This window comes from Chaetomium globosum, genomic scaffold (assembly GCF_000143365.1).
Source record: "Chaetomium globosum CBS 148.51 scaffold_4 genomic scaffold, whole genome shotgun sequence".
Lineage (NCBI taxonomy): Eukaryota > Fungi > Ascomycota > Sordariomycetes > Sordariales > Chaetomiaceae > Chaetomium > Chaetomium globosum.
In genome coordinates, this window is record NT_165979.1 from 2,423,786 (window position 1) to 2,451,265 (window position 27,480).

The window sequence follows — 27,480 nt, forward strand, 5'->3', positions numbered from 1 at the left end:
GCGCGCTCGGCCTCGCTGGAGGTCGACAGATCAACGAAGGCGTAACCGACAGGGCGGTCGGTCCGAGGGTTCTTCGGGATAGAAACAGACTCACTGCGACAAGAACCGACGCATGGTTAGCAGGAGTACAAGGGAGGGGGGCAATGAGTCATAAAGCAGTGCTGATAATGTCGAGGTATCAACCAAGACAGTGGTTGTTCCAAGGAAGTCACATCCATGTAGATGAGGAGGGAGACGCGACGCCACAAGCAGCCATCGGCCATCGGTCATCGGCCATCTCAGGTCCGGCAAGTGCAGGCGTGGAGGTGAAAGGCGGTATGGCGGGCACTCGAGGCAACCAGCGGTGAAGGTGTCGACGCGTGGCCGATGAGAAAATGCGAGAAGATGGTAACTTACACAAGGTAACCCTTGAAGAAGTCTTTCAACTCCCCCTCCGTTGTCGCATAAGCCAGGTTTCCGATGTACAAGCGGCGCACCTTCGGCAGCGCTGGCAAGGACAGCATCGTTGTTGGCCGAGTTGTCCTCGGCGGTCTTGCCAGCGATAGAGGTATTGGCCAGAGTGTTCGTAACTTCATTGACGGCAGCAGAGGCTGCGTCAGAAACTTTCTCCACGACGGTAGACATGGTCGTTGATAGCGATATCGAGTTTGATAAGCTTGTCGATGGGGTCGGACCACAAGTTGTGTGTCGAATGACGGGTGTATTGGCTCGTCGTGTGTGGGTGGCGGCGCCTAGTAAAAACGAGGGGCCGAAATGAACTGACGAGAGTGACTGGACTCTGGGTGTGGGGGGAGTCTTGAAGGGTAGCTACGTGCCCTAGAAAGGTTGACGGGGAATGGTCGAAGGGTTGGGAAACTTTTGATCGATCCTTAGTGATTTAACGTGAAGAGAGAAAGGGAAAAGATGTGAGAGCGGCACAGCCAGAAACAAATATTTTTGCCAGGCGTTCGGGGAATTAAGCGAGAGGGAAGGCGGCAGGCCAGGGTACGTACCTACCTTGCTTGGCCTGGTAAGGTGCCGGGTCAGGTGGGGTAGGGGCAGTGCAGGCTTTCGCTGTTCATTGAGCAAGGCAAGTCAGTCTGCGCTTCTGCAACTCCACAGACTTCGGAGAATTCCAGAGTTTCAATGTGGCGCTTCCTGTGCAGAGGGTTCCCAGCACTTACCTTGAGGAATATGAGTCAACTCCGAGATGCTGAGCGATTCTGAGGTGGCTCCGGGCTCGGGTGGTTGAGGTGGGTGGTTGGTCGATGTGTGGAGGGTTTTAAGGTTTGCGTAAAGTCGGGCTTGCCTCGTGCAGAATGCCGGAGGTGGATGGTTTGTAGAATTGGTATGTTTGAGGAAAGAGGAAAAGCTTATGCTCTTGAATCGAGATTTCTCAATTTGCGCTCTTGGTGTGGCCCAGGGCTACTGAACGGTGAGGACAATTTCTCGATTGCCGAAATAGGCAAGCATCTTCTTGTGATTCGTACTTTATTTAGGTTCTATTGCACGTGCTCGGAAACCAGCCAGGTAGGCGGGCAGTCACTGCAGAACATGATTCATATGGCGAACAAGCCGACAGATCAAATACCTAAGGTACCTAGACGCTCGGTGACTCGGGGAGGAGCAGCGGAAAACATCGACACCCGGTCAGGCTGCGAAGCGATCGTACGATCTTCAACATTTTTGTTCAATATTCTTGCATGCACACAAGAACCTGAGGTCCGGGGGAGTGGAGGTACAGAGCTCTGAGACAGCCACGACATCACAGCCCAGGTCTGGATCTGGGGCTACACCTCCACCGGGGTTACAAACCAAACAGACCGGGGGAGCGGACAAGGGCTTTCAGGTGCGCCCTAGACATGTCACATCCCATAGAAAATGCTAGAAGAGCGACCATATGGGTGCACCCACCGAACCCAGCGACGCTCGTCAGGTGTCGTCATCCAATAGAAAATCCTAGAAGAACAGTTAACTTGGCCTGCTCGTCCCCTTGCCAAAACCCCCTGTCTGTTTGGTTTGTGACCCCGGTGGAGGTGTAGTGGCATATTCGGGGTCAAATCCCTGTTCAATGGGTCCGGAGCTCAAGCCTCGACAACAAACCAAACTTGGCAGCCCCAGGTGGCTCTTGACAGTTCAGACCGGAGGCAACATCAACGAGATCATAATATGGCCACACAGATTGAATGAAGAACGAACAACATCATAGCTACGTAAATGAGCAAGGCAGTTATACGTCACCATCATTAAGCATTGACCTTTTCGTCCCGAGTCCGTTGATCATATACATACCTCCACGACACTCATGGGCGGTGGGGGAACCGGCATCTTTCCAGACTATTTCCAGACGAGAGAAGCTCTTCTGTTACCTAGGTACCCAGGCAAGCCAGGCTTCCATGGCTGCCGAACACTCGATAAATTCTTGACGGCATGTATATACATAGTTGCTGTGCAGATGCAATTTTAGAGATTGAGGTGACAACTTTGGCTCTTCAACATCACATGCAGATAAAACCGTCGCAAAGCACCGATGTCAGGGCACGGAATATGAGATCTGCCCTCCAACCTTATCGATTATTGTCGATGAATGGACCCGGATGCCCCCTCCGCGTGAGTCGCCACAATTGCCATGCAGGCCCAGAATGAAACCCGCATCGCTTGTGGAGCATGTGATGGGCAGGTTGGCGTGGCATCTACCACGGGTGTACATACCACTCTCCGGCCAAAAAAACCAAACTCCAAGCGTCAGTCACTGGAGCAACGAAAAGAAAGCAATCCGGAAGCCTAAAGTCTATAGGTACTGTTTTTGACTCCGTTTCTTTTATTCGGGGTTTTTTTTTGTCTTTTGATTTCCATCTTGCTCCTCTTTCGAGCTCGGCTTTTTTTGCTCAGAAGATGTGTACTCAAATTCATTCTTAGCCATCGGGGACAACGCATGGGATCGACTTGCAAAACGAGACCATCATAATCGGTGGCCACCTGTAATTTTCATATTTTATTGTGTCAGTTGGAAAGGTGCCTAGAGGCACCGAATCACCACTCTTCCGGTTGATGACGAGCGAGATGCCTGTGTGGATCATTGTTGGGCCTCTGGTGGCGGTGACTAACACGGCAGACGCTGGCAGCCGATCTCGGTTTGATGCCCCACAGTCGATCTGATAACGACCAAAACCCACCCAGCTCTCGTGCTCGCAAGATTCTAGCCTACCAGTTGATGATCGGGCTCGGCTATCGAAAAACTGGCGGAGATACACCGGCGATTCGACGTAAATTTCAGTCGTCCATAAACATATCTAGCAAGGTCTATTTCCAACGTTGTTGCCACTTGGATCTGATGACGACTCTGCCTGAGGCCTCTATTAGAATCAACCGCTCATGCATACCCATTCTCGCTACACCACCACGGACTGACTGGGGCCTTCTAAGAGATCAATCATTGCGTGATTCTCAACTTTTTACCACCCCCAGTTTCATGCGGTGGAGACATCGTGGGCCCCCATACCTAGGTATTTCTAGTCCGCAACGAAGAGGTGTGTTTGGGTGACCGAGGAGGCTGGGGGAGATCAACGGGAGAGTTCTTCGCCCGCGGACTTCGTGGTGTAAACAAAGAAACAAACATGGGCGATATTGGCGGATCCGGTCGGGTGGTGCAACCCGCCGTAGTTGAGGGCAGGAGCATGGCCGTGCTGTATGGGAGCGAAACTGGAGCCTCCGAGGACATTGCAGGCGAGCTGGGCAAGACAGCCCAACGGCTACATTTTCAGACGACGGTAGACGAGATGGATAACTTCAAGTTGGTGCGTCACCTCTCCAAAACCATGCAATCTCTTCTCCACAAACATCGGTCTAACAAAAGAAAACACGCCACAAACAGGCAGATCTCCTTCGCTCTTCGCTGGTCGTGTTTGTCACGTCAACTACCGGGCAAGGTGACATGCCAAAGAACACACTCAAGTTCTGGAAAAACCTCAGGCGAGAGAAACTCAACAATACCAACTGCCTCCGATCGTTGCGGTTTGCCATATTCGGGCTCGGGGATAGTTCATATCCTAAGTACGCACCCCTTACTGCTGCGTGGCGAATTGATACGCTACGTGGTAGTGATGCGGTTGTTCTAGGACACGGCTTTTTTTTTTTTTTTTGATACTGTTACTGACGGATTCTCTAATACAGATTCAACTGGGCGGCAAGGAAGCTGCGAGCGAGGCTCCTGCAACTGGGCGCAACAGAATTCTTCAGGCCCGGGGAAGGAGACGAGCGGCACGATAACGGGTAAGCATCTCTCCAGACCGTTCCCCGATAGGTCCCCTTCCTTCTTTGCTATTTCCACTTGCCTCCGGTGGAGCTTCAAAAGACCATTATTCTTTCGGTTCTTTGAACTGGCGTACACGAAATATTAACGAGTTTCCCTCCCGTCAGCATTGACAGCATCTATCTCCCGTGGTACGAGGAGTTAAAAAAGACGCTGCTCGCCGACTATCCCCTCCCAGAATCCCTCAAGCCCATCCCAGACGACGTCCAGCTCCCGCCTAAATACCCCGTAGAGCTGGTCTCCATTATGGGCGACACGGATCATCATGGCAGCGTGGATGGTCCATCGTTGACCAAAGATGAGCTTCTGTTTCTCGCTTCGAAGACCAAAAGTGCGGACCGCTCTCACGTCGACAACCCTCAGACCACGGCAGAAAAGGCACGGGAAGACTGGTTACGGCGGCATCTCGCCTTCCCGGCCGACTCGATCCGCCGAGACGGGGCCTTTGAGCGGAATGATCCACGAGCGTTCGATGCGATAGACAAGAGCAATCGACTCAAAGACCACCCGGAGAAATATCTTCTCGAGCGACAGCCCGCCAATCTGCCTGCCTCCCCGCCGGAATACTTGCTCCCCATCCCAGATACGTACGTGGGCACGTTGTTGTCCCACAATCGAGTCACGCCGTCCAATCACTGGCAAGATGTGCGTCATCTTGCTTTCGACATCGACGTAGGGGAGAGGGCGTTCCCCGATATCCTCCACTATAGTGGTAGTCTCACTCTTACCGTCTGGCCGAAGAATTACCCGGACAATGTCGATGAGTTAATCCTCCCAATGGGATGGGGAGCAGAGGTAGACGCTCCCCTCCAGCTCAACGGCGTTCCTTCCGGACTGTATTCACAGGATCGTGTCACTACCCTGCGGCACCTTTTGACCCATAACTTAGACATTACCGCGGTTCCCAAGCGAAGCTTCATTAGAGGATTGCTCCATTTCACCAATGACGAAAGGGAGCGAGAACGGCTCCTGGAGCTCGTCGAGCCCGGTAATGAACAGGAATTCTACGACTACACGTGTCGCCCTCGTCGGACCATTCTCGAACTGCTGCGGGACTTCACGGGCGTCAAGATCCCATACAACAGGGTCCTCGATATGTTTCCAGTTATCCGTGGCCGTGAGTTCAGCGTCTGCAACGGAGGCGATAGCATTACTGCGGTCGACGAGCGATGGCACGTTAAAATCGAAATTCTAGTCGCCCTGGTCGAGTACAAGACCATCATCCGCAAGCCTCGTCAGGGCCTTTGCTCTCGCTACTTTAAACACCTCCCCGTCGGCACCCGGTTGGCCGTCCGCCTAGCGCCGTCGAGCTCCCACCTCGTACGGGGCGATGTGGAAGCGAGACGGCCTCTGATCGCAATCGCCACCGGCACCGGCGTCGCCCCGATCCGTGCTGTCATCCAGGAGCGCGACTACTATGCTGACGTCGGTGATACCATTCTCTTCTTCGGTTCTCGCAACCGTTCAGCCGACTTCCACTTTGCGGACGAGTGGAAACTGTATACCAACCTCAGGGTCTTTCCGGCCTTCTCGCGTGATGGCATCGAGCCCGACCCCCAGGCCACTGTCACCACAGTCATTCCGCCTCCCGCCTACCCTCTCGCCGCTGCCCTGGAAACCGTCTACCCTAACCAGTACGATGCGCACAAAAACTACGTGCAGCATTTGATCCGGGCACGCGCCGCCGAAGTCGGCGCTCTGATGCGGAGGCGGCCGTATGTGCTGATTTGCGGTAGCAATGGACGCATGCCCGTCTCGGTGCGGAACGCCTTGCTGGATGCGCTGGTCATTGATAAGGTGTGCGAAACCAAGGAGGCGGCCGAAAAGTGGCTTTCCAACCCAAGGAATGTCACCATGTGGCAGGAAACGTGGTGAAGGAGGCTGGGGGTGGTGGGCGTGACTTGCCATGCTTTTCTTTCTTCGGCTACACTCATGGGAACGGAGTTTGGTGTTATGTTTTGCATGCAAGGCACGGATGATGAGATGCATGGTCAGATATGGGTTACAGAGGGTGGTGGAAATAGTCAGGCAGATTGAGGCTATGGATCTTCTATGCTTTACTTTGTTTAATGTTGCACATTGGATCCTGCGAGGTGGGAGTTGAGGTGCATGCAGCAACGTGCACGTCTCTTGTCTCTGCTAACAGGTAGCAGGTAGCAGATAGCATGTCATGCATTGCATGTCTACAACAGCCCTGTGTCATCATCAGTTCCCATACGTGAAGGTTTACGGGACTAAGCTAACGACAAAGGGCCGGGTTGGGGTGGAACATACTTGGATTGATGGGGGTTGGCGTCCGGGTAGAGATCTGAAAAAGTCAAGGCATGAGGTAGGTGAGTGGGCGTATAGTCAACTGTGTCTGTTGTTCTACCGCTGCTATCTCTGTTCTAGACAAGCTCCGAGTCAGAGCAAGCGGACTGCACTGATACCATCCCAGTATCCCTTGAAACTCCCAATACCTTCCCCGTCCAAGATAGAGCCGCAACCTCTGACCACCAGGATGCCCCCCGCTCATCTCTTACGCCGTCCCCGAAAGATTATGTCGGAAGATCCAACGCCGCCAACCAAAAACAGCCCCCAGAAAGACACGACCGCTTACATCCCCTTCCAAACCGGCCTTTCCATTTTGAACTGGCCAAGTAAAAATAAAATAAAAAGACCCCAGAACGCCTCGCTCCCATTGTATCCAAAAACTAGAAAGGAAAGCCGCCGGCCGTGGTCGTGGTATATAGCACGATATCCCAAAATCAGGTAAAACCAAAACAAAGGTTGCAAAGCATATATACGATGCGGGATGCCACCAAACATAGGGAATGAGGATACTGAGCAGGAGCAGTATTGGGCGGCGACCCAGGAGCCTGCTCAGTTGAGACTGCCGCCCCGGTCCTCCTCCCAACTATACCGCTTATCGGCAACTTGAGGCACATGGATGAGCTCCGAGCCGCCGTCAATGCGCTCCATGCTGCACGGGGTGCGAGGAACGTCCTGGTCCTGGTCGCGGTCGCGTTCGTGGCCGTGGTGGTGGCCCTGTTGCTCGTCCTGCACCATACTCGGCTGTCTCGGTAATGCGGGTTCGTCTGTCCGGAAGCGGGTCTCTTCCTCGACGGTAAAGTTACTCCCGAGAGTGTCAGTCGAGCCTTGTGTGTGAGAGCGGTGGTGCCCGAGTGGTTGCGGGAGTGGTAAATCCTGCGAGCCTGAATAAGCTGGTCCAGCTTGGGCGTCTGCCTCTTGTGGGGGATGGGCCGGGGTCACTATTCGCGGTATTGATTGTTGAGGACGCGGGAGCTGGACGTTTTCTGGCAAGGGACCTAGGCACACCACTCGTGATGGGTCGATGGGAGTTCGTTGAAATGTTGGGGATGGTAGTTGCATGGATCCGGTCGGGGAGGTGGGGGAATCACTGGACCCAGCACGGGTAATGGATGACGGAGCGTATGTGTGTGGTGAATGTGGCGAATGTGGTGAATGAGGAGAGTGAGGGGAGACGGGCGAGTAGGTAGGATCTGACCCTGTGAAAGGCGTGTGGAGGAGGAGGTGCGTTGGGGGTGCGACCGTCATTGGCGATGGGAGATCGAAACCGCGGTTCGTCCAGTCGCCGTGTGGGGTCATCGGGGAAGGAAGAGTGCCAGGGAGCGAATTACTGTTGGCGTAAGTTGGTGATGATGCTGGCGAGGGCTCCTCAACCGGTCTGTAATGGGCGACGGGACTTGTATCTTGCATTGATTTTTCGGGCCCGAGTCCGGTCGGAAAGGTGGCATTCGGCGTATAGGTCGGCACTGGCCCCTGTAGCTGGCGGTCGAGTTTTCGCCTTGTGATCTCATATTGGCTCAATGCTCGGCTGCTGTCGGCGCCAAACTCGGTGTCGTCGTCTCCGACATCGTGACTATCCAGCTCGACGGGCTCGGGCGGCACCGGCATCTCGAACACCTGATGCTGCTCGTCGGCGCCAACCTCAACTGGTTGCATGCTCTGGCCATCCGTTTCGTGGACTGCCGGCTTCCTTGATCGCTTCTTCCGTATGATCTTTGTAAACATCCTCTTGACCGGACTCGCAGGTTCCTCCTCTTCATCCTCCTCGATAATCTGGGGGCCATCCTTGTGTTCGTCTTCTTGTCCCGGCACCTCCTTCTGCTTGTCCTTCCGTTTGCGTACTAGGCAGAACCATAGCAGCAACGCCGCAATGCTGCCAACGACGAACGCACCCAACACAATCCCGACCATCTGGCCAGTCGACAATCCGTGGCTGGGCTCAGGCTCGCTCTCGTACTTGGGATAGGCGCTATCTGCCGGTCTAGTGATCTCCTCGAGCAAGTAGTTCTTCGTCGCGTTCTTGGGAAATCGAGCCTGGTGAAGTGAGTAAGTCCCTCGGTCGTAAGAGGTGATGATGTACGCCTCCTGCAGAAATGCGCGTCCGATGATGTACCGGTTGTCGTTCACTTCCTTGGTCGACCTCTTGAGAGGGAAATATGGAACGCTCGAATCACCCCACTGAATGATGTTTTTGAAAGGATACCGTAGAAGCTGGGCAAAGGCGGCGGACGGGAGTGTGATATTGACAACGCCTGGCGTGTTGAGAGGCTGTCCAAAGTTGTCGGCATTCTGGTAGCTGGAAAGGGAGAAGGTGAAGGATAGCGACGTGCTGGACTGATAATTCGTGTACTGGGCGCCGTCGGAGAAGACATAGACCCCCAAATCCTCCCTCCACTTGAGGTTCAAAGCCGCGGCAAAGCGCTCGCATACCTCGGTGGGGAGCCACAGGTATGGCGTTGACGAGTCAATGGTGGCGATGATGGAATCGTCCATCTTGACGAGCGGCCGTGCCGTCGATGTCCAATTCTTGGTTGGGGCTTCATCAAGCGTGGGGACCGCGGCTGTTATCCCGCGGAGCCGCACTACGGGCAACCGCGATACTGGGTCAAGGGTGAATTTGGTATTGTGCGGTTCAAACCTTAGGGTATCATAGCCCCCAAGTGTGAGGGACGCCACTGTTCCACCGTTTGGCTCATCTGGATCATCGTCAGCGTATCCGATCCGCACAGCGGGTGATGAATGGGTGACTTACCATTACGGTAGTAGGCGCCCGCCGTGTACCCGTAGCCATGGCTCGGAATAGTCCCGTAGGTTTGCGCTAATTGCGAAATGAAAGGATTGGTGAGGTTGGCCCCAAACCTGCCCTGGGTCACGCCGACGCCGACGTATCCCTGGTAGTAGTCGGTGTCGTTGATGGCCGCCACCAGCGCGCCGTCAATGGCACTCGTGAAGCGCGTCACTCTGTTGACGAAAGCGAGCGTCTCCAGGCCGTAGTCCCCGTTGCCTCCCATGCCCGTATAGTTCATGCCCAACTGCCAACCCCCCAACGAACGCCATGTGTCGGATTGCGAGATGTCGAAGACGCCACCACGAGCATCGATGCATAGTTGAACTTTTGCCTTTGGTCAACACAGCCGCTAGTCGTCTCCGGGAACATGGCACTCACCTGGAACGCAGCCACCGGTGGAGACCACCCATATCTCTGACAGCGCGGTAGCGACACTGAGATACACGACCTGGGCGGGGGAGCCGATGTAGAAAGCAAAGTTAGACCAGGTCCCGTCGATTCCATACCTGCCGGGCTAGTCAGCGAATGTGCGCGGCGTAACATAAGCTGGGGCACACAAGGAGCAGGATGACGCACCACTCGCCGGATGGTTGGATCCAGAGGGGACTCGGAGTTGGTGGATCGGGCGAGGCGGCGACGACGGCAGCCCCGAATTGCGACACAGCGAGCACCAGCAGCAGCAGAACGTCACGAACGACAGCGGCCCCGAGGTAGGGTAACCGCATGGTTGCAGCACCCGGGCCCGGACTGTGCGCAGTCAACGGCGTTCTGTCACCAGAGGAGGGGTCCTAGGACGCTTGCGAGGCCGCGTCGGTGTGCCATGGGCTGCAGAGCGTACGGTGGTGGAAACTAGCAGCCGACACGCCGAAAGTCACGGGGAGCTTGGTTGATGCGGTCGGTGAATAAAGATGGGAGGTCGGACTGCGCGGATCGAGCACAGCTCTCTCACTCCATGCCGCCTCGCAGGAGTATGTACCAGGTAGTAGTAGTAGTGTGTAATTGGGAGCCAGAGATCGACTAGAACCGATCAGAACGACAATGTCCTTTCTTTCTTCCAGCACACGAGAGGTAGGACTGGAAAGGATGGATGGGAAGGGATGGATGGGTGCGAGAGAGGGACCGGGCATGCGGGTGCAGCGTCTCGTGGGACGAAGAATGCAACGGCGGAAAATACCAGTCGGGAAATCAAAACGGAACCCTTTGGGATGGATTGGGATGAGATTGGATGAGATGTCTCGCCTTCCCAGAGAATTCTGGGGGTTGCCGCTCAAGCAGGAAAGATCGGCGTGAGCAGCAGTAGAGGACCCGTGGACTGGACCAGGCTACGGGATCGAAGGGGGCCAGGCGTCGAAAAGGTTGATTGAGTACCGGTAGGCTCAATTAGTGTACAAAGTCACCCCGACCCCATTCCCCCAATGTGTCGAGATTCAATTCAGGAACTTGCCGCTAACGGTGACTTTGGAAATTTTGTCAGACCAGGCCCCGGGGGGTCGGGCGGGATCGAGGCACAAGGCACGAGGCCAGCAAACCGTTTGGCGGCAGGAGCCACCTCAAGCCAGGGGAGCACGGAGCCTGCAAGTTTCGACTTGGTCGAGCTTCCCTTTTTCGATAAGCACTGGGCACTGTCCCCACTGCCCAAGACCGAAAACCCCTGGAAAGCGGGCAGTGAGGACAGGCGCCATGCTGTCCATCCATCAAAACCCCCCCACCACCTTCCAGTTTCCCCCCCCCAAACAACCTGGAAGAAGAAGCAAGGGAGAACCAGGGAAGCCAGGCAGAGCAGGGAGAGCCAGGGAGGGAGGGCGAGCCACCATCGGCAATGACAGGGGCTGGCGTTGCTGGCTAAACAGTTGCCCAGAGAAGCGGAAAGCCACTGAAATGCTTGGGTCGGCTGGCATGGATGGGCCTCCCCTCTCTCTCCCGCTCTTTCTCTCAGCCATCAGCAAGATTGCCCGTCTCTCCGTCCGCCACAAACACAAAACAGTTCAGGAAACCTGACACTCTCCTCCCCGCAGTAAACCGTGAGGTAGCATCCTGGAGGCGCGCCGTCCGAAGTCCCGCCCCTTCTCGGCACTTTGCCCTGGGGAAGCCGTCTGTAGATTGCTAGGCAAATGAAGCTAAACCTGGAAGCGTGAACGCGACGCCATCTAAAGCACAGCAGCCCGGACGCAGGACAGTCTGCATCTCAGCGCTACACAGGACCTTCGCACAATGCACTCCCCAATACCATCTGTGGACCAGTCTGGATCTTGCTCGGGACACACGAACACCACATCGACGGCCGTCTCCCGCACGTGGCGTATCGATGCGGCTAGCTCCGGTGGCTGATAGATTCCCGACACTAGGCTTGCGGCGCTGGCTTTCCGCCGATTGAGACTGGCTGAAAAACCAGACGAAATGTCCGATTAGAGTTGAGGCGTTGCGACCAGGACGCCCAGGGTTCGTCTGATGACGCGCAAATCCTCTCATCCAGTCCGTGCCTCCGCCTTGCTGCGAGGGAATCCCAGCCGAGGAGCCAGCCCACCATCGGCGAACCCGCCCACCGGCCCCGAGCGATACCCGGAGAGAGCAGCAGAGTGTTCCCGTCGGGTGGTTTCAAAACATCATGATCAGGTAGGCCACAGTGGATTCTCCCACCAACAAGCAACGCAACCAAAGACCCGCAGGCGTTGGAAATAACAGACAGCGTCACCAACAACTCAGGGTCCTGCTGATGGCTCATCATGTCGTGGCCGGCCACTGCTTGTGCATTCCGCATCAATGGGCTCTGGCCTTGGTTGGCATCACTGACCGAAGTCCCACAGGAAAGCGATATTGCGGGGAACCTCGCTTGGAAGTGGCATGCCGTCCGCTTGGTACCGCAAATGCCGGGGAAATGCTCTCGGTGATGGTGAAACTGGGAGGGGAAGTTCTTGGCCACTGACCACTGGCCATAAAAAAAACGGGATCTGAGCATTCTGGTTGCGCTTTTCGCCGCCTTATGACGATCGGTCATTACCGTCCTGGGCCACCAAGACTTGTTTTGTCGGCACCACTTGCGAGCTTCGTTCGAAGTTCAAAGACTGACTAGGAAGCTGGCGAGAACATTTCGCCTCGTTGCTACCGCACCAATGGCGGGATGTCGAGGAATTTCTCCAGTGCACTCTGATGGCCGTCGGGTCACTATCGACGACGGGCGGTGCAGATATATTGATCAAATATCGGCCGCGGTGAAGCCATCCTTCGTCCCAAGGGGGCGGCAATCCGGGCGGCGAGAATCAGAAGAGGAATGTCCTGAACAGGCATGAAGGATGCATCGGACACGGCAGGGTAATATATTTCACCACTGAGAGTGTGAGGGCACTCTGGCTAAATTCAGCGCCAAACCATTTTGCCGACACACCCAATCAAGCATTCGCCGTGTTGAGCTCTCCCGTTCCGTTCACGCAGACCAACCCGTCACCACACCTCTGGGAGTTTGCTACTTTCCTGGCCCAGCATCTGGTTGCAGCCGTCGACGACTGGGAAACGGTGGGCTGGCGTTGACAGGCGGGTATATACGAATACAGACAAGCCTGTATGTTACGACTGGTTCACGGCTCGCGCTGACCAGTTTGTTTCAACAACCTCTGTCATCCTAATTACTTTGAACTGGCAACTTGTTTTTCACAGAGAACCGCCGGGGTGTCAAGGGTGTCTGTCTCGCCTTTGAGATGCCCTTGTTTCTGTCACCGAGACACCGCATTGCCCGATCCGGGAAGGCCTGTCTCGAGCCTGCGTGCTTGCTCTGGAAGCATGCACATGCCTTGGGACTTGATAACAAGCAGGAAACGCTTTGCGAAAGATCTTCGGGGTGGCGAGCATTGGCGTCAGACGTCTATCTTCTTGTTTCAAACAAGTACACTAGTGACGCATTCAATTCCTCGTGTACCTAATCGGCCGTTGTTGACAGACCCAAGAGCCAAGCTCGCTCTAGCAACCAAATAAAGAAAAAAAAAAAAAAAAGGCCGAACTCGAAAGTGTAACAAGACCCAAGAAAAGAGACAAAAGTAACGTTAAAAGAAACCAAGAAAAGAAAAGAACATAAAGAAAACCGAGCAAAATAAATCAAATAAAAAAAAAAAGTCACGTAAGGCAAAAAAGTAACACCTTGTGCCCATGGGGTGCCAAGCACCCAAGCAAGCAGGCGACTGCTGCCCTTGCTCGCTTCTTCTGTCCCACCATTGGTCCGGGAGCGGTGTTGGACAGCCGAAAACTCACTTTGCACTGTCCCTGTTGTTCCCAGCTGTCTTACCACGCTTACCAAACACGATGCCAGCAATGACTGCTCTGCTGGCTGGCCGGCTGGTTGGGAGACTAGTTAGCCTACTGGAAAAGTGCTCGGTCAAGGAACAGTGCCCTGGGGGTATTGACTATCCCCTGCGCAGTGGATCCCAGAAGTGTCAGTGAACAACTGGTGAACAAGCATTTCAGGCACTCGGACTGTCTGAGTTAAGGAATGTTTCTCTGGATTCTGGGTGAGCCGTTGAGATTTCCGTATCGCTCATTGCTTTCTGGACCCCGGTTCATAACAGTCAGTTCGAAACAAGCTCGACAAAGCAGGCCTGGCAGGCTGACGCCACCAAGACCACCAATTCCAACCCACACCTTACGATGGCAAGATGGGCAGATCGGGATGCGACTTCGATTTGCACCTGTCCACTGGCCGGCAGCTCCAGCTCCCCTTCCGCCAGGTCGCCAATTGCCGAAGGGGCCCATGGCGCCCCGCTAGCTCCCCACAAGTTGCCCAGGCGAGCGCCTTCGCGGCGATCAGTTGTGGCACATGCAGAAGCGATTGGCACGCTGCGGAGAACAGGCTTGAAGGAGGGTGTGTTTGGTGCCTGTGGGCTGGCACCCACAGTAAGCATGGAGGGCATGTCGAAAATCAAGCGAACTGTCAGACGCGGCCATCGTTAATTGACTTGATACAAACACGAGCGAAAGGGGATGGGGGGGCTTCGAATCGCCCTAACTATCTATGCCTTCGACGGCAACGGCTGAACAGGATACAATCGCACGAGGACCGCCAAGCCACAACCACTCAACGGGAGACAACGGGAGACAACGGAAGACTTGACTCCTTTCCATCAGTGGTTCTCGGCAGTCTTCTATCAACCCTTCCGTTACACCGAACCGGAGGCTGGACTCTTGATAAACGAGTCGGCGACCTGGACACGCATCCGCTTACGGTACTCGCATACGAACCACGCCGCCAGCCCCAAAAGTTCCCGTTTGTTCTCGGCGCTCTTGGAGTTACTGTGTACCCTCTTCGAGAAGCTTTCGAGACCGAGTGAGAGCTGGATAGTTGGCACCAACTGGCAAGTCGCGTTCAAGCAAAGAGAGGCCACCCCGAGACCACCCACGCTCACCCACCCATTCTGGCGCGGGCCACGGTCCGAGGCCTGTTCACAGTCTCCGCTTTCTGGCCCCTCCACCCCCTTGCCAACCAGCCGGCAGCTGGCGTGTCATGCCGGCCCAGTCGCGGGCAAATCGAGGATTCTCGCAAGTCCCGTCCCCTTGGAGAGACTGCTTCTTGGCAGGGATATCCCTGCGCATGAGAGATCCTCATCCAGACCCCTTGTTCATTCATCGGCCCTTGTCCCTTGGCAACGAACGCGATTCCTTCATCCCCGGATCTCTCTCTCCCTCCGAGAGCCACCGTGCCACCCTCCCTCTCTCCCAGGCGCCCAGGCGCCGCTGACCTCGTGGCCGGCATCCCACATAACTAACATAATCTGAAATCTGTAATCTGTAATCTGTACAAATACGTAACTGTGGTACACGGTAAATGAAAGTGTCCCACAGCACGCTATTAGGCTCAACACCTCGCGCAAATTGCCCTGTAAAGGTTCCCCATTCTCGCGTACGGGGTGTTTGCGAGGGGATTTGCGCACTAATTAGTTATTCTGATGTGCGGTGACAAGCAGCCCGCTGCCTGTCTTGTTGTCTCGGATCTTGGACAAGATCTTCGACGGGATCCCCCGTCCAATTCCCGACACCCTTGCTCAGGTCGCCCTGCCGACAACCAGCATTTCTTCCTGCGTTTTTCCTGCATTCCACAGCGAAGTCCCATGATGCCACCATTGGGCGCGATGGTGAGGAAACTTGGGTGATCAAATCCCAGGCTCAGAACGGATCAAATGCTTGGACGAGGTGGAAAAGGGCCGTATCAGGACCTTCATTCTGCCACACCGGCCCAGCGCAAGCACCAAGAAGGGTTCCTCCCCCGAGCCAGCACAGCATGGTCGGGGGCAGAAGAGTGCTGCTCTCGATCGCAGTGATCTCCGGTCTTGGTTTCGACAGCGTCCTCGGAGGTCAGCATCCACCAAAACATGAAAAACAAACCCCCCTAGAATCTCAAGTAAGAGCTAACGGCCAATAACAGGTCAATTTCGACGTCGGGATGGGACCGTTGATTCAGTCCAGGGCGCCGCTGGCGTCCCTGGTTCCGGCTCGTCGAGTCCAACGGACGTGGAGTCCTCGACATGGCCGTCAACGACGGTAACCATCGTTGGCACGGGCTCGGAGGGGTCGACCGGGAGCAGCGCGAAAGAGGAGGAAACTACGCCAGGGCTGAGGCCGCAGGCCATCAGCTCGGGCAAGGCAGAGGCATCGGTTAAAGCAGACCAGCGCGTCGCGACGTCAACCGGAGGCAATTACGTCGACCCAGGGGCGATCGGTGCGGGCGGCAGCTTGACGACAGATACGCGTGCCCCCGTCCGCTCCGCGGAACCGACGAGGAGTTCAATCGAGCCCGGAGCCGAGACCAACAGAGGACCGCCACCGGAGGAAACGCGCCCCCCACTAACCAAGCTACCGCCAACGCGGGGTCCGAGGCCGCAGTCAACCAGCAGTGCCGACTACAACTATGCCCCGGTGACAACAGCTGCGCCGGCTGTAGACACTGCCGAGTCGAGGCCAACAGCGCCGCGCGGTGGTCCTCCGGGCGAGCCGCCGTCCCGAGCAAGCTCGTTTACCATCACTCACAGGACAACCGAAACCATAGATCTCGGTTACGGGCCCCAGGCATCCGGCGCCACAACCTTTGTGACTTCGGCCCGGCCCGGGAATCAAACATTCACTTACATCCCTTCGGGGTCGGTCAGTTACTGCCGGCCCTCTGAGATGACGGGTCCCCCAACGACCTGGTCCGTCGTTTACACATCCACCATCACCTGGTACGGCAACCCAGAAGATTACTCGCAGCCGTACCCCCCTATCTCCGTTCCGCAATCGACCTCGTCCTGCGTCGTCCCCATATCGCCGCCGAAGCTAACCATCTCGGTCTGCGCGTCGACCGGCGTGGGGACCCAGTACTTGACGTGTGAAGTAACGACGACGACAGAGAGCTACGGGTTCGGTGTGCAGACCAGCGTCACCCCCCAGGTCGTCTTCCTCACCACGGACAAGAATCCCGCCGTCGTCTTCTCGACCATCGACAAACCCGACTACGGCGTCAGCCAGGACGCCAAAACACGCGACCATCACGCTAATCCCACGCAGGCCCCTAACGACGACAACTCGTCTGCCGGCTACAACTCACCGGGCGATCCCCAAGCCATCTCCGACTCGGCTCACCGCCCGACCCCGACCCCGATCACTGTCGCCGTGCAACCCACGGGTGTAGTCATCAACGGCAACACGATCCGCGACAACCCAATGCAGCCGACCCAAGTGGTGATCATCGCCGGGCAGACCTTCACCATCGACCCAACCCGCGTCGTCGGCGGCGGCGCAACCATCGACCGCCCCTCGGCGACGGGCGGCATCTACCTGCCCGAGCCGACCAGCACCAACATCGAGGACGTCCCCGTCATCGTCTCCTCCACGATCGCCATCATCGGCGGCTCCTCCTTCACCCTCGGCCCCACCGCCACCACCGCCACCGTCTCGGGCAAGACCTTCACCGTCGGCCCGAGCACCATCGCCGGCGGCTCGCAAACCCTCCCGCTGCCCACGCTCCCCTCCCCCACCGAAGTCGTCGTCGCCGGCGGCGACCTGATCACCGCCATCGGCAGCTCGGTGCTCGTCATCCACGGCACGACCCTCACCTACGCGCTCACCGACGGACCCGACGGCGCCGACGCCACCACCACCGTCACGGTCGACGACGACGTGCTGACGCTGGGGCGGGGCGGGATCACGGCGCAGGGCGGGGCGGTGACGCTGGGCGGGGCGCACGCGTCGTCGCCGCAGGACACGCAGTACGCGCTCGTCGGCGGCGCCACCATCACCAAGGTCGGCGCCTCCGTCGTGGTCATCAACGGCGTCTCGTACACCGTCGGCCCCGGCACGGGAACCACCACGACCGCCGTCGGTGGCGAGAACGTCACCATCATGCCAAGCGGCGTCGAGGTCGGCACGCTGAGCTTGCGCTTTCCGTTTGGGCCGACTACCGTCATCACGCCTGGTGCAGGACCCGGCGGGTCGCAGGCTACGCCGACGGGTCCGGTGGATGGGGGTGGGGATGGGGAGGAGGATGGCGTGGGGGCTTTGCGGCCGTGGATGCTTGGTGTTGGGTGGGGTGTTGGCGTGGCCCTCGGTGTGGGCGTCTTGGTTTGATCGCGCCCCGTCTATCCATCTATTCATCTATCCCTCCATCTTTCATCCGTCCACCCGTCCGTTCATCGGTCTTTTTTGGTTCGGTTACAACGGAGTTTGTTTGTGTGTGGCGTGGCATGGTGGCGTAAAGGAGTATCTTCTGGCCTTGGTGGTGTGTATCCCTCTCTCTCCAACTGTCTGTATGAGCGAGCAAAAGAAGCACGTTTGGTTCGGTTCGGTTCGGCTTTATTTTTGATTGAGCGCCCTAGTTTCGTTTTTAATTGTCATTGTTTGGTGGCTGGAGGTTGAAGGCAGTCACTGATACTGTCTGGTTTGCGTGTGCGATACCCGAAACGTTACGCGGGAGATGGTTAGATATACCCTCTGAGGAGGGAAGAAAATCGAAGTTTGCTTGTTCAGAGTTACTCTGGTTTCTCTCAAGTGTGAAAATGTAGATATTAAGAATCGCCAGTGCGTATATTAGTAGCGCTAGACAGTCGTTGCCGTTGTCTCTCACCCCTCTCTAAGATAGTGATGCGTTGCTTGTGCTTCTCACAAGGCTTTTGCGGACCTGGCTTCAGGCATATCCTCAGGTGAAGCTGGACTTTGGAACATCGACATCGCGGCAGGCCGTATGGTCTGAATTGTGTTTGGTGATTATCGAGTAAGAGATTGCAGATTCACCATCCGTCAAGTAACGCTGTATCTGTGGCTGCTTGTCTTCGGAGTGCCATTTATACTTTCCCGCCATTTACCTGTTTTTGTCGCCTTTTCCCCTTGGTTCGTTGTGTTGCAGTGTGTCTTTTACCACCTTGTTAACGCGACATGAGCCGTCGTGGCCAGCGGGCGACGGAGGGGCCTTGTATACCGGGTGCTTCGAGACAGATTCGGCGAAGGCGCCATGGAAGTCACCGTAGTCCTAGGCCAGCGTGCATGTACAGAGCCCAAACCTCAGCCAAACATAGTTTCATGTCGCAAAGATGGGTGTTGGCGGGAGATGGCTCACAGTAGGTAACCAATATCAAGTTAGGGAAAACAGGTTGACCATGGGCACAGACAGGGTCAAGTTGGTTGGCTATACTTTCTAAGAATATCTTCAGGAATCACTGGGTCGTTCTTGAGTCATAGGAAGCAAAGCAGGATCTTCTAGGCGATATGCTATCCCCAGGTAAACGGATCAAGTTATATATCAGTTTCACGATGAAACAGACAACGACTCGCTAAGTTAGCCAAACCACCATCGAATATCAAAGCACTCAAAGTGCAAGCCCAGAGTAGACAGCCACGCCATCCACGGGACACGAAAAGAATAAGGTTCCAGAAACACACAACAGCACACATGACCACTCCGGCCAACCGCATCACTTCAGCCCCAACCAATCTCAAACCCACTTCCCCTTCCCCTTCCCTTTCACCTCCAGCGGCGGGTACTCATCACCCTCCCAGGCAACATCCGCATCCACCACTCCCGCCTCCTCCTGCTCCTTCACCCTCCGCAATCTGGCCTCCTCCTCCTCCAGACTCAACCGCAGCGCAAGCGCCAGGTCATCATCCGCATCAACACCAACGTCAGGGGCGGAAGCGACCTCCGATCCCCCGGCCGCATACCCCGACACGCCCAGACCAGATTCACCCACGCCCGTAGCAGCATCAGGCGACGCCCCCTCTGACCTGCCCTTGCCCTTGCCTTTGCCCTTGGCACTCTTCACCTGGACTTTGACCTCATACCCGCCCCAAGTTGTAGCGACGTCGGAGCCACCCCATGACTGCGACGGGGATTGCGATGGCGGGGATGATTGCTGTTGTGAGGGGGGCATGTCACCAACACCCTCGAGAAGCGACAGGCGAATAGCCCGCTGGATCTGCGCCTCATAGTCATCGTCGTCACCACCCCCACCAACACCACTCTCCCCATCCGCCGTTGTAGCAGCCACCTCCTCCCTGAGGACTGGCAGATTGACCACAGCGCCGCTGGGTCCCACGCCACCATTACTCACACTCGGTTCGGGCGTAACAAACGCGCCATCGACGGCGCTGCTCCCCACCGAGCTGGCCGTCTCGCCCGCGGTATCGCTGGCGCTGGTATTGCGCCGCATCTCGTCGACGGCGAAAGACTCTTCCGAGACCATGGTGGCGTACTGCAGGGCCTCCTCCTCGGTCAGCTCGGCAAGGCCGACGCCGAAGCGCTTGCGGAGGCGGTCGACCTCGCGCGAGCGGTGCTCGCGTTCGTGGCGCAGCTCGGCTTCCTCGGCAGCGATGTAGCTGGACACGGTGCCGTTGTTGCGGCGGCCGGCCAGGCGGCCGTGGATGTCCGAGTGGCGGAGGCGGCGCTTCCGGCCGGACCCCTGGGCCGTGGAGCTGTAGGTCCAGAAGCGGACGAAAGTGCCGAAGGCGAGGACGCCGCGGAGGATGGTGGCGTTCGGGTCGAGGGCGATGGCCCGCACAGCGAAGTAGTTAGCGTGCTGTAGTGCCGGGTTGGCGTGGGAGGATGTGCCGCGGGATGCGGCCCGATGATTTGGCATTGAGGGTGCGGATAGGCTCGAGCGAGGACGCAAGCGGGTCCCACGCCTGGACGAGGCTGTCACTACCCCCATGGACAATGTACAGAGCGGAGACTGCGAGGGCGGTGACCTCGGGTGACTCGGTGTGGATGACCCTCACGGGGCTCACGACAGGTGAGGTTGTGTCACGCATGTTCCACACGACGACGGAGCCGGTGTTGGTTCCGACCGCCAATAGGCGTGCACGACGTCCGGGGATCTCGCCAGTTGCATGCTTCGAGGTGGGAGTGCCAGGCGTGTTCGCCCCCGACAACCCCGACAGCAGAGGATCCTCGAAGTCTGTCATCAGCGCGAAAGTGGACGTGTCCACTGCGCTCGCCGTGATCTCTACGGCATGGTTGTGCTTGAACACGAACTCATTGGTCCGCCATTCTTCAATCTCGACCTTTCCTGAGATGAATCCAAGCCGAGGCGTGCTCGACCCAGAAGCCGGCGGTGATATCCCGCTCGTGTTGCTGTCAACTTGAAGGGTCGGTTTGGATACCTCAACCACGGCTTCACCGCCGAAGATTGACTGACGAGGGGCCAAGGGCGGGGCAACCGGGGTCAAGGCCCCCGACGGGCTGGACTTCCTTGAGCCGTTGCACTTGACAAATCTGCGGATAGAAGCGGGCTCGGCCTCTTCATTGCCGCAGGTGACGACGAAAATGGATTCTCCGCCGCCATTCTCACCGCCGGCAGCGAAGTCGACCTCAAGCTTACGCAACATGTCCCAGCCCTGGCACACTTTTCTGAAGTGAGCGGGAGTGTGCTTGAAGTATTTCTCGATCTCCCTGGCCTCGGCAACGACCTGTTCTCTGCTTAGGTTCATCGCGTGAGCAGAGGATCTTGGGGAGTAAGTGCCCATGACCGCGTTCTTGTCGAACTCATCAGGCTTTGCGGTGCGCCGGGTCGCCTCAATCAGTTCCCAATGCGCGGTTCGGCCAGCATGCCAAGCATCCTTGATCGCACCCTCAGCCTTACCCTTGAGAAAGGGAGGGCTTGGTGGCTCGGTGAGGTAGTAGACCTCGCCGAGAGCATTCAATGCCACAGCCCAGACACGGCCTAGGGCCTTCCGCCGCAGGCTATACTGCTCATCAACCTTAATGTCAATGATGGGCACGCCGGGGCTGAGCACCCAACGAGCCGTCATATCCCCGTCACCGAATCGAGGGCCTGTTGACTCATGGCCCAGAGCATAACTTGTCACAACGCCGAGGGTAGATCCGGCCAAGATACCGACCATGGACTGGGTTGTCGACGTGACACTGGACGACTTGGCGATCCAGACGCAGCTAACCGCATCAACCAAGGCTGGGATCTTCGGAATCTCGGGCGGCATCTCAGTCATGCCGTGGTCGTGGCCAATGTAGTGTCCCCGTAACTGGCCAGTCGCTTTGTAGTACACGCGGCCACCGGGAAAGCCCTCGCCTCCGGCGAAGCCATAGGGCTGGCTCACGTCCATGACGTTGGGCACAGCTGCCGGTCCCTCACCGATACCAAAGAACTCTAGGTTTGGAAAGGCCTCGTCAAGCTGCTGGAAAGCGAAAGGATCATCCAAACCCCATTTCTCAATCCTACCCGTGGTGGGATCGCTGACGGTGGCTACACCAAGATCGCGCGTCCCGTGTATCACCCTCGGGCCCTTCTTCCCGCCGGTGAAGTCCGCATGGACATGGCTGATCATCCACGGGAGCTTCGAGTTGTAGGTCAGGACGGCCGTGGCCTTTCTTCCCTGGATTGGGCTGGAACGAGCCGACGAGCCAAACGTCTGCCGGGCTTGCCGCCGCACCACGCTCCGGCAGCAGGGCGCGTGCGGAGTAGGTTACTCGCTGCGCCCAGGAGGCCCAGGGCGGTGAGCCTTTGTGAAGTGGCGAACCTCGGGATCGAATGATGTCCGACGACTCGGCCTGCTCTTTAGCCTGCTGCTCGGCCTTGGTGTGGCCGGGCCACGGAGTCTTGCCCCGCAAAAGTAGCGTAGGAAAAGCGGCTCGCCATGCATATGGGGGTGGTGACAAGGGCGTAGAAGCGCTTGGAGACCAACGCCACGGCGCCGTGCGAGTCGGGGTGTAGGTGGGACAGGATCTGAGTCAGAATCTCTGCAGCGGATCGTGTCAGTGGCCCGCTGCAGCAGTCTCAAAGCTGAACGGTGTGGGTGAACACGCGCCCGCGGCAAAAGCAAAACGAACCGTTGGGGAAATCGGTCAGCTGGACGCCGGCAGACTGCGAGCTATGGATAACCTTAAAACCTAGATCGGTGCGGGAGTTGTCGCGGGATGATGAGGCGACTGCCGCATTCTCGTAGTCAAAGACGCGTTGACCGGCGACAGTGGCTGGGGTTGCCGTAGTGGACTTGACCTCGGCGACACTCAACCAGCCAAGGGACTGGCTGAGGTGGTCAACTTTGAGGTCGTGGTCAGACACTGCTCCACCAGACCGCTGGGCATCCGAAAAGGTGCTTCGGATGCGCAGCGGGGAGCGAGCATCTGACGAGCCTGCGAGGGAGCGACCGGGGCCATGTTGAGCAGTGGTGGGCGAGGTAAGACTTGTGTGTATTGCAACGATGTCCTGGTTTGGAGTTTCGATCAGCCCTGGTTGCATAAAGGTTCCTGCTTGAACACCGGGACGCGAGGGGTCGGCTGTGCAGCTCGGTTCGCACAGTCGTGATTGATTGATCGGTAACTTGGAGGGCAAGCAAGGTAGCCAGTCTCGGGGGGCCGAAGGTGGGGGGACTGTGTTAGATGTAATGTGTTTGGTCGTGGGAAACGGGCGCGTTCACTCGCTGAAGCGGTTCTGCTGTTATCGATCGTACTTGTTGCGCTGCGGTGGATGGAAGCGGGACCTGTGAGACTTCGGAGATGTGAATACCATGGAAATGGGTGACGTCGGGTGTTTCCGTCTGGGTGCGCTCGGTTTTTTTCGCGTCAACCACATCCGCTCCTCGTCTTGCCCTGGACTCGAGATTTGTGCGGGTTCGGGTTAGGGTCAAGCAACTCGCTAATCTTGGAGCGGCACCCTCTGGTCAAAAAAAGCCGAACTCGAAAGGCGAGAAAAGTGAATTAAGAAAAGGGAAAGAATACCTATAATAAAATTAAGAGAAAGAAGAGATAAAGGGAACCGAGGAAAACAAACCAAGTAAAAGAAACCGAGCCAAGTAGAAAACCGACTTTGGGATTCCGAATGGCTTTCTTTTCGTTCCTCTGGTCGAAGGTTTCGGCAGCACTGCACTTGGAGTTCGGCTTTTTTTGGCCAGAGAGTGGGCGGCTCCTGAAAACAATAGCGCCCCCGCCATTTGGATCTGATCTACCCTGAAGACAACCACGATTACGCAGAGAACGGGATCATCCGGGTGAAGCAAACCCTGCCCACTGTTTCTCGCCATTCCAGCGAGACAGAACGCCCGCCTCACGTAATACCAGTAGCAGTTCTGCAAGTTCTCGTCCGGGGCTGATTTTGTCGATGTCTCAATGAAAACGATGCTGGCGGCTTAACCGCGCTTGAAAACGCCCGTTTCCATTGACAAACATGCGCCAAAACGTGCCGGAACAAAATGGGGGTGGCCGTGGGGCTGAGACATTGTTTCAAAGCTTCGGCCCCATCCCCAACGGGAAAATGGGTCCCCGGATGACGAACCGAGAATAGTGGGTTCCGTCCCAGGATCCCTGGAGATGTGCGAATGGAAGTTTGTTCTTTTGCAATGAGAAAAGCCAACCGCTTTTTTCTCGAACCCGATCAGGGCCGGCCCCGCTCGCCCCGGGACAAGACGGCGCAGCCCGTCGCCGCAACATCTGCAACATTTGGGAGACTCATGCCTTGACTGACTCACGCCGGGAGGTAGCCGATAACTCATCTCCTAGCCGGTCCCGAGTGATTCCCGACCCTCCTGTCGGGACTGCTCCGACTCAAATCGCCTCGACGACACCCGACACCAAGGCATCTCACCTCCATGTCCATTCCCACAGAGTTTTCATTTCGGGCCCGAAACCCAGGGCCTGTCCGGGGTATTGTGGAAAGCTCCATCTTTGCCCCGTCGACGCTATCGTTGCCTGGCCTCTCCACTCGGCCATCCGCCCATGCGCCTCCGCAATGTGCTGGGATCCATCTTTTCCTCTCCTTGTAATCCACCATCCGTAATCTCCGTCCGCGCTGGCATGCGAGTGCCGGCTGTCCCACTCGGCATTGGGGTGGAGAGCACGTCCGATGCACTGAAGGGGAGGCGCGGTTCGCGACGCACAAATTCGAGTATGACGTGTTCCAAATGACTAGCGAGCGTTGCGTATCGCATGCCTCAACGGTTGCATCCAACTAGACATAGATGGCTGCCCGAGTTGTCACCCGCCTCCAGTTCGACCTGCTCTGACCGAATGTACGGACAAGTCCAACTTTATACCCCACCGCTTTCGCGCCATCCACCCGTTTTCGGGATGCTCCGAGGAAGGGGACAGAGGTTAAAGGAAGAAATGAGCCGAAGAAGGGAACGCAATGCTTGCCTCGGCGCCTGGAAATCCGAGGCGTTGTCAACTTTCCTGCGCAGGGGAGAAGGCAAATAATAAGCCAACTTGGTGATATCCGAAGGGCCCACGCCAATCGCTTTCCCCAGGCTCTCTCGCCGGGGATGTGGAGAGGCACCCTGCGAGATTTGATATGACAATCGAGACTCGCTGTCGTGCGAGGGTTAGTATCAACGGAATTATTGAAACACTGAAGGAATCCAAAGTCTTGTGAATGCTTGTAACGTTACCGCCAATTACGTTGGAACGGGCAAGTCCAGCCCAGATTGATCATGCATGCAAAGTCGTCGTCTCCGGGGATACCGTGGGTTTTGTTGTCTCGTACGACAAATGTTCGAGAGACATCACACTCAAACACGACATCTCTTCGACCTGCCAAATCTGGGGCGAGCGAAGGTGGAGGCGGGCGGGCAGTGCCGCGAATCCCACATGAAGATCTTGCAATCCAAAGCAGTGATGCTGGGCTTTCCCAGACGCACCAGCACATGGGAAGGGGAAAAATACTCTTTTGCAGACCGACAGACCATGCAACGAACGCCATCATATCAAGCCTTAACCGCTTTTGATAAGAGGAGGGTTTGGGAACAGAAGGGACAAGGGACGGGGAAGCAGGAACCGGCATGATGCAAGCATCTCTTATTGGTGTAGGTTGCATCGCTTCGCAGGCCTCTCTGTGCGGCCTTTCGCCGGCGTAAATGCCCTGTTTCGTGCAGAATCTGGTCACCTCAACGCAGATATTTCTCACAATGTTGAACATGGCGGTTATGGTGACATCTGCGACATGGGGGCGGCGGAAAGGGGTGTCCCATGTGTGTCTCGTCCATATTTACAAGTATTGTGTAAGAATTTTTGGCATTTCGCCCGTTGAGAAAAAAGCATCCGGCGATGCCGCAATAGGTCGGATGATGTGCGTCTCAGGATCAACGCATGGCCTGTGCGTCCCGCTGCTAGCGTCGGGCAAGGTGGAGCCGGGCTTTCGTTCCGTGGAACGACGTCTCGAATTCGACGTCGGACGCCCCGCTTAGCCGCGAAACTGAAAACCCGTCGATGCCATGAACGCCATGCCAGGAGATTTTCAATTCAACAAGACTTTTGATCTGGCAAATCCACAAAACGGCTGTATGCAATGTACCACAATGTGAGGGGCGAATGATCGCGACCGACGACCCGGAGACGGAAAGCCGGTGGTTTTGGTGCCGGTCCCTCGAGCCGCTCTACACTAGCCCCAGTATGTCGAGAGATGCAGGAGAGTCGCAGCCATACCTGCGGCCGAAATGCACCTCCTGGCGGGGGGACGGGGGAGGGGATGGCATCCGGCGGTGCCGTTAGAAGGTGAACTGATGGCCAAGGAGCCTGCGGCCCGGGAGTCGCTGGGGAAACGCTGCACCGACCCGGGGATTGGGTCTGGATATCTCTTTCGCTGTTGGTTGAGTTGATGCGGGGCTAGAGCCAGGTCGGGACTTCCTCACCTCAAGAGGGTTGGGCGAGCCTTGGGAACGACGACTGCAGATGCTTGGCCCCCGAATCCCCAGCTGCGAGGTGGACGAAGTAAGAGTGCTCCGACTTGTGGAGGACGAACTGACATCGCGCATCCCCTTATTTCAATGGCGGGCCGGCTGAGCGGAGCTGTAGAAAGAGGGGGTCGGCTGGAAACATCTATCTGGATCCGACAGCCTGGAACCAAGAACAAATTACTGGCCGCCACGGTTGGGGTTGCAAGACAGCAAAAAAAAAACAAAGAGACGCTGAGAAACCAAGACATGGGGAGCGTAGTGTAGGACGTGTCTGCGCTCCGCCGGAATACAACGGACTTCTCAGGACCCGCATACTCATCAACGTCCCTGAACGAGCTTCAGCTCCATTTCGAATGGGCCGTGGAGCGGTGTTCCCGGCCGGACGGTGCCAGCGAAGTGACGTTTAGTTCGCGGACACTCCCGCAAGTCGTCCGTTTGTCCGGGACAGTATCGGCCGAGCGCCTGCGAGCGCCTGGCCTCTAACCTTGTCATGATAGACCCTGTATCATCAACGGCATTGGAAGACTTCCTTGTATTGTCCATACATATTCATGCGAAGAAGCCCACTCTAGGCGAGCAATCGGATGCCAACCGGCGGGCCGAGACCGACAAGAACCCGTTTCCACAACATCCGTGGCTCGGGTTCGGATTCGGGGTGGGTTCAGCTTGACAACCAACCTGCTATCCCAGCCGCTGCACTGTAGTAGCGCTAAAACCCTTTAGCAAGACGGGCGTTCCCGTGTGGCTGGCGCCGGTGTGGGCGGGTTCGCAAGGGCCCAGAACGAAGAAATGCCAGCGCTCATTCAACATCGCCACGTCTCTGTCCGAGTTGATATTGTGGATATCGACGAATTCCAGAGGAGCCGGGATGCAACGGCACATTTCGCCTGGCTCGCCTGGCTCGCTGGCGGGCGCCGCAGTTGGTCAACGAGCCAACCTGGCCGAGCACTAAATCCCGCAGGGGACT

At 56.8% G+C, this 27,480-nt stretch overlaps 6 protein-coding genes across 6 annotated transcripts in view; 3 read left to right on the forward strand and 3 right to left on the reverse strand.

Moving 5' to 3' along the window:
• Positions 1-624, reverse strand: part of CHGG_04517 (uncharacterized protein) — a gene marked incomplete at both ends in the record, with an annotated part of 1,705 nt that extends 1,081 nt beyond the window's left edge. The window contains one exon of the mRNA XM_001223730.1: positions 397-624. Coding sequence (XP_001223731.1) covers positions 397-624 — 228 coding nt within the window. The remainder of the gene's footprint in view (positions 1-396) is intronic.
• A 2,972-nt stretch (positions 625-3,596) lies between these two features.
• CHGG_04518 (uncharacterized protein) lies at positions 3,597-6,166 on the forward strand (the record flags this gene model as incomplete). The annotated part of the gene is made up of 4 exons (XM_001223731.1): positions 3,597-3,776; positions 3,854-4,032; positions 4,153-4,251; positions 4,384-6,166. The coding sequence occupies 4 exons, from the start codon at positions 3,597-3,599 to the stop codon at positions 6,164-6,166; spliced, it is 2,241 nt and encodes a 746-aa protein (XP_001223732.1).
• A 987-nt stretch (positions 6,167-7,153) lies between these two features.
• On the reverse strand, positions 7,154-10,114 carry CHGG_04519 (uncharacterized protein; the record flags this gene model as incomplete). The annotated part of the gene is made up of 4 exons (XM_001223732.1): positions 7,154-9,297; positions 9,354-9,713; positions 9,768-9,895; positions 9,966-10,114. The coding sequence occupies 4 exons, from the start codon at positions 10,112-10,114 to the stop codon at positions 7,154-7,156; spliced, it is 2,781 nt and encodes a 926-aa protein (XP_001223733.1).
• Positions 10,115-13,679: 3,565 nt separating this feature from the next.
• On the forward strand, positions 13,680-14,324 carry CHGG_04520 (uncharacterized protein; the record flags this gene model as incomplete). The annotated part of the gene is made up of 2 exons (XM_001223733.1): positions 13,680-13,809; positions 13,891-14,324. The coding sequence occupies 2 exons, from the start codon at positions 13,680-13,682 to the stop codon at positions 14,322-14,324; spliced, it is 564 nt and encodes a 187-aa protein (XP_001223734.1).
• A 1,324-nt stretch (positions 14,325-15,648) lies between these two features.
• Positions 15,649-17,969, forward strand: CHGG_04521 (uncharacterized protein; the record flags this gene model as incomplete). Its single annotated transcript, XM_001223734.1, has 2 exons — positions 15,649-15,721; positions 15,793-17,969. 2 exons carry the CDS (start codon positions 15,649-15,651, stop codon positions 17,967-17,969), a joined length of 2,250 nt encoding a protein of 749 aa, XP_001223735.1.
• Positions 17,970-19,330: 1,361 nt separating this feature from the next.
• CHGG_04522 (uncharacterized protein) lies at positions 19,331-23,089 on the reverse strand (the record flags this gene model as incomplete). Its single annotated transcript, XM_001223735.1, has 4 exons — positions 19,331-20,486; positions 20,554-22,284; positions 22,533-22,587; positions 22,678-23,089. The coding sequence occupies 4 exons, from the start codon at positions 23,087-23,089 to the stop codon at positions 19,331-19,333; spliced, it is 3,354 nt and encodes a 1,117-aa protein (XP_001223736.1).
• Between the last annotated feature and the right edge of the window lie 4,391 nt (positions 23,090-27,480).